This window comes from Arachis duranensis, chromosome 9 (genome assembly GCF_000817695.3).
Source record: "Arachis duranensis cultivar V14167 chromosome 9, aradu.V14167.gnm2.J7QH, whole genome shotgun sequence".
Taxonomy (NCBI): Eukaryota; Viridiplantae; Streptophyta; class Magnoliopsida; order Fabales; family Fabaceae; genus Arachis; species Arachis duranensis.
This window is the reverse complement of record NC_029780.3, coordinates 119,482,817-119,488,197: the sequence shown is the minus strand read 5'-3', so window position 1 is coordinate 119,488,197 and position 5,381 is coordinate 119,482,817. Positions and strand designations below refer to the sequence as shown.

The following is a 5,381-nucleotide window of genomic DNA, read 5'->3' as shown; positions in this document are numbered from 1 at the left end:
AGCATTCAAAAATTCATTTCTCAAAACTATACTTGTTTTAAAAGAACTAATTCGTGTCTCAATTTTTTTTGGAATTACTGCATAGCAGGGGGCTGTCTTAAACTTTTGGATAAATGTTGTTTTTGTCTGGTATTTTTTCGGAATAATTATTTAATGAAATATAGCTATTTTATGTCCTACCGACATAGTTTAAAATAAAGTATATTTTTTGTCCTTAAAATTTGATAAAAATTTAAAAATTACTGTTAAGTTTTATTTTGTTTCAATTTTGTCGTAAAAATTTTCGATTTGTATCAAATATATTCCTAACAGCTAACTTTTCAAAATATTTAGGACAAATTCAATAGCAATTTCATAAGAACAACCTTCAACACAAACAAATCAAGCATAATTTTTATGCATTATTGTTAAATTGATTTTAAATTTTTTAAAAATTTACCTATTAGGAATATATTTGATACAAATCAAAAACTTTTGAGACAAAATTAAAACAAAATAAATTTTAAATTATTTTTAAAACTTTTATCAAATTTGAATGACAAAATATTCTTTACTCTATATTTTAAGAGTTTAATAATTTTTTTAAAACTTTTAATATTTAAAAGAATATTTTTAAAATATCTTTAGAGTAGATATTAGCAATTATTAATATTATTTCCAATATTCTTTTGTTCTATTTGTGTTTTTAATGTGTCAACAATTACAAATGAATATTGCATTGGGGGGGACAAAACGGTCATGGTAACATTATTTTCAACGGCTTAAGGTAAAAAGAAAATTGCGTAATTAATCTGTAATAATTGATTAACTATTTCAAGTTATAATTAGTCTGGTGGAAAGTAGCCTTCGAATAAGAGTAGGCACTCAAACTTGATGGTATCACTCAACCACTGTCCACTGACAAGAACATTCTAGTTATATAATGCATTTAGCCATTTACATCTCCACTTGAGCAGACCCATATAGAAGCCGAACTTGATCATGTTTGCAAAACCAAACCTTAGCATAACAAAGAAGTTATGGAAGCAAGCTGTCTCAAAAGTCAAACACCTTCTATAGTGCATCTCAGATATCCACAGTGAGCATCTTGTCTATGCTTGAAAAGCTTTGATAGAAAGCCTTGAAATGCTTGTAAGCAATGTCTATATCTTCCTTCCCACATATTTCTCTTATACTGCAATCCAAGTATAAGCAGAGTCAAAACAAGGGAATAAATGAAACATGGAAGTATAAACTGATGGGGATAACCACTAATGTTCTTAGTGCAAAGAAAACATTCACTAGTACCTGTGCATTGAAAGTTGAGCAATTCCACAGTCAACAGTTCGGATGCCAACCCCAGAAGCCAGTATTGGACCTATGGTTGATCCACATCCCATATCATTTCTAACCACAAATTCCTGCATGTAAACAACCATGCGAAGTTCGGTTAATGCACTTTGAAATTATTCCATGCCCTTGAAGTACTCAGGTAAGCTACATGAATTGAAACGAATAGTTGATGACATGCATTCTCATCTGCATATAGTTTCATGTTAGATAAATAATGCATCAGTTTGAACAAATGTAAATCATAATAGTTAAAGAAATGACCTGAGTTGGTAGGTTATGAATTTTTCCAACTTCTTTAAAGAGAAAAGATGTGACTCCACTGGTAGCATATCGCTGGTTCGCATTGTGTTTAATGACAAGCCCTTTCTGCAGCTCTGGTCGGTGGTGTTCTTCATGCTTATCCATAAAATTTGGATGCACTCCATGAGCCATATCTGCAGAGACTATTATATAGAACCCACAAGATACTTTAGTGGACTTCTCCAGATTTTTATGTCAAACATTAAGAACTTAAAATTGCTACTGCTTATACACCAAAATAAAGATACCTATTCTACATTGAATATACATATTTTTATAAGTATTTACTTCTTACAAATTGTTGGCCGAAACTAATATGCACACCACAATATATTCACAACTGCAGCCTTGCAATTGACTCAATTGAATATACAGACTTGTGGTATCAACTGAGGTAAGAAATTTACTGCATTATGGCATACCAAGAAATGATTGGCGAATAGTACGCTCGAAAGAACTTTCACCAACATGGTTATTTGCTAAGTCTCCAACTATGCGTCTTATGGCCTGAAACATGGTAGGTGCACCAGCTCCTTGAATAGAACCTGAACCCACCTAAATAGGAGCTGTTAGAAATAGCATCAAGAAATGATGCAAGGTGAATTATCATGATCTGCAAAGAATTTGTCATGATCACTTTAATTTCCTACTGTCATTATCACAGTGGTTGTCCACACACGATGGATGCAAGTAGTTGGCGCATTTAGTTAGTGAGCGAAATTTGGAGTCTACCAAATGATATAAAGCAAAGAAATTAATCAAGAAAGGGATACCTCTTCATTGTCAAACAAAGCAACCATCCGAACTGCATGCTCTGATGCTAAGTCACCAGGAGATTCGCATGAATCAATAAGTGCTCTTAATGCACAATAACTTGAAGCAAGATTGTCTAGTCTTCCAGAAAATATGAATTCGTTGTTTCCACCACCAAGGCAGCTAGGTTGAGTATCACAAACATTTAGTTCAACACTCACTATGTCATCAACATCACAGTTCAATTCATCCGACAATACCTGAGAATCAAAGCCCAAGAATATTTTAAATAGTAATAAGCAATAGATAGGTAAGCTAGAATTAAAATCATGACAGATTAATTATTTCAATTCCATTCCAATCTCAGCATATCAATTGCTAAACAGCAAATATCAATCTAGTTTGACTTAGAAACTAATTCTCAAATCCAAAGTACTAAAAGCACTATCTCGAACATACAAATAGATGGGTAGCACACATGAAGACATGTTTCATCACTTATTTTGACATTATAATTTCCGTGCAGTGTTCCTTGCTACCTCATTTTACTTCCAAGCTTCTGCTGGTTAAACCATTCGGTTATTTTCAAATGTGCTTTTATCTAATCTAAGATAGAAAATAAAAAAAATCACATGCAGTAATCCCTTTCTGTGAAAGAAAATCTTTATTTTTGTGTCTTCCTAGACATTACCATGCATTTGGATGTAAAAATCCAATGCAACCAATTAATTGATATATAATTCTCCTATAGTATATAAAATGTAAAATTAAGTTGTCAGGTTTTCAGAGACTATAAACTACTACATGGATTGTAACTTCACAAGGGATCAATGTTTATTATATTACAGTCAAGTACAAGTCAAACATGCTAGAAACCACAAACCAGAAATTCTAGCCTAAAGTACGATATTGATTTCTAATGTTGCTCGTCCTGAAGATGTCTATATTTATTTCTATGGTACCAGGCGTTTGATGACATTCTTTAGGTTACCTCACAAGGAATCCTGTGTTATAGCAACTACAAAATTATTACAATTCATGTTTGGCAGCACATTAAGAATTTTGATTTCTTCTACTCTAGACTGTACTATATAATTGAAATGAAACATAGAACAATAGTTCTGGCATGCAACTACTGTGAGGCTATATGAAATCAATATCTTTTTTAATAGATTATGCATGGGTTATTCTCCTCTGGTACTCAAATATTCAACTGAAGTTTAAATAGTTAGAATCGATGAACATATCAGTTTGTTCAAACAATTAAGGGGTACTTAATATTCAAATGGAAAGACGGAAAAACAATAGATACCTGCATCAGCAATGGGTGATGAGAAGATTTAGATGACATTGCAGTACTCTTTTCTTTTGATTCCAAAGAAGTTTCTTCATGTTTCATTGAGAGTAAAGGGAGAAGATGAGTCTCTAGATTTGGTTTAAATCCATCCTGGTTCACTAAAAAAAAAAAAAAAAAAAAAAAGAGGTTGATGGAAATAAAAAAGAATCAGCAAGCATGCATGATTCTGTGCCATAGCATTACCATATGGCAAAAAAGAAAAAAAACAATAATGTGGGTGGGGGTAATAGGAAAAGCAGACAAATTCCTTTATAACTCAAATAATGTGATATTTAAAGCCATAAATTGCTTCAGTATGCACAAAAGTGCTAGCAATGAAATCCAAACACTTGTAGTGAAATTCAAACTAATCATTGAAGCATTTCAACTCAGTGCAACTAGAACGAATATATTTATATCATGAATTGACTATGACAATGTGCAAATAGAACTAAAACTTTCACAATTGTATTATTAATGGAAGAAGATTGTACCGGTCAAGATGAATGGCAAGGGTGGGTATGCGCAACAGAGGCCTCTTCACTTTGACAAGCTTATGCAGATAAGCAGTACCACTACCACTCCTCACGATGACCCTCCCTGCAACACTCAGATCCCTATCAAACCAGGTGTGCCACAATCCACCTCCATAGGTTTGCACATTGACCATCAAATATGCCGATTTGGTTGATGCAGATCTTGGCTTCAGCTTCAGACAAGGACTATCCGTGTGTGCAGCTATGACATGAAAACCATCGCCAACATTGTACCTTAAACATAAAAATAGCACACAATTCAAACCAACCAACCAAACAAACAAACAAAAATATATATTGATTCTAGTCAAAACCATAGGTATCCTCCTATAGGAAACAATCCTGCTCGAGACAACTATGATCACTTGAGCGGCATATCTCTCTTTACAAAGTTTTAAAACAACTGCATACCTATAAGACAGAACCCAAAACCTGTGGTTAAGCTAGCACAGCCTCCCCTCCTGCCAGCTGAACTAGGCTCTGGTTGGTAGCCATATTCAAATGGTTTTATCAATTACAACAGTATGAAAAAGGATACTTTGTACATGGTTTTAAATACCCAATTGGATATCATATAAATCGGTAAAATCAAGCATGGATTTATATTGGTTTCTAGTATTATGCACAAGTAATAGAATGTAACAGTTAGTAATAGTGATAAAAGAGGGGGAAAAAAACGAAAAACAAATTTTGATTGTGGAAGGAGCTGAAACTGAAGGAAAGGGTTGAGACTTGAGAATTGAAAAGCACATACTTTTGTCCAATGGCGAAAGCAATTAAGCAAGACATGTTTCTGGTGAAGAAGTAGCGTCCACCGGGCTTAAGGTCCCATTCTTCGTTCTCCTTAAGAAGCTGAAACCCCGCAGCCACGAGTTGGCGTTTTGCCTCGGCGGTGGCGTGGAAGTGGGTCCATGATTCGTTCAGATAATCGAGCAAATCGGCCACAATGGAATCGGAAAGGGTGCTGTTGCTGCTTGTGGCGCATGAAAAGGAGCGGAGGCGCGTGGCGCGAGTGGGGAATGGAAGGGAAAGTGGTCGGTTGAAAAATGGCGAAGAATAACAAGAACGAGAGTGGAGTAACGTATGTGACCGAGTTATTAGTGCCATTGTTGATTACTCTTCTT

General features: G+C 34.4%; 1 protein-coding gene across 1 annotated transcript; it reads right to left on the bottom strand.

The window, feature by feature from the left end:
• Positions 1-778: 778 nt before the first annotated feature.
• On the bottom strand, positions 779-5,375 carry LOC107468032 (probable aspartyl aminopeptidase). The gene is made up of 8 exons (XM_016087278.3): positions 5,012-5,375; positions 4,216-4,491; positions 3,698-3,845; positions 2,406-2,645; positions 2,055-2,187; positions 1,594-1,775; positions 1,288-1,400; positions 779-1,174 (listed from the first exon to the last, which is right to left on the bottom strand). The coding sequence occupies exons 1-8, from the start codon at positions 5,362-5,364 to the stop codon at positions 1,066-1,068; spliced, it is 1,554 nt and encodes a 517-aa protein (XP_015942764.1). The 5' UTR covers positions 5,365-5,375; the 3' UTR covers positions 779-1,065.
• Between the last annotated feature and the right edge of the window lie 6 nt (positions 5,376-5,381).

Bases quoted from the DNA above. Each gene is read 5' to 3' on its own strand.
- LOC107468032 (XM_016087278.3), bottom strand. From the start codon at position 5,364: ATGGCACTAATAACTCGGTCACATACGTTACTCCACTCTCGTTCTTGT. The intron at 4,492-5,011 runs GTATGTGCTTTT...TTTATGTTTAAG, and splicing joins GCTTTCGCCATTGGACAAAA to GTACAATGTTGGCGATGGTT. The intron at 2,646-3,697 runs GTATCTATTGTT...TTTGATTCTCAG, and splicing joins ATCACCCATTGCTGATGCAG to GTATTGTCGGATGAATTGAA.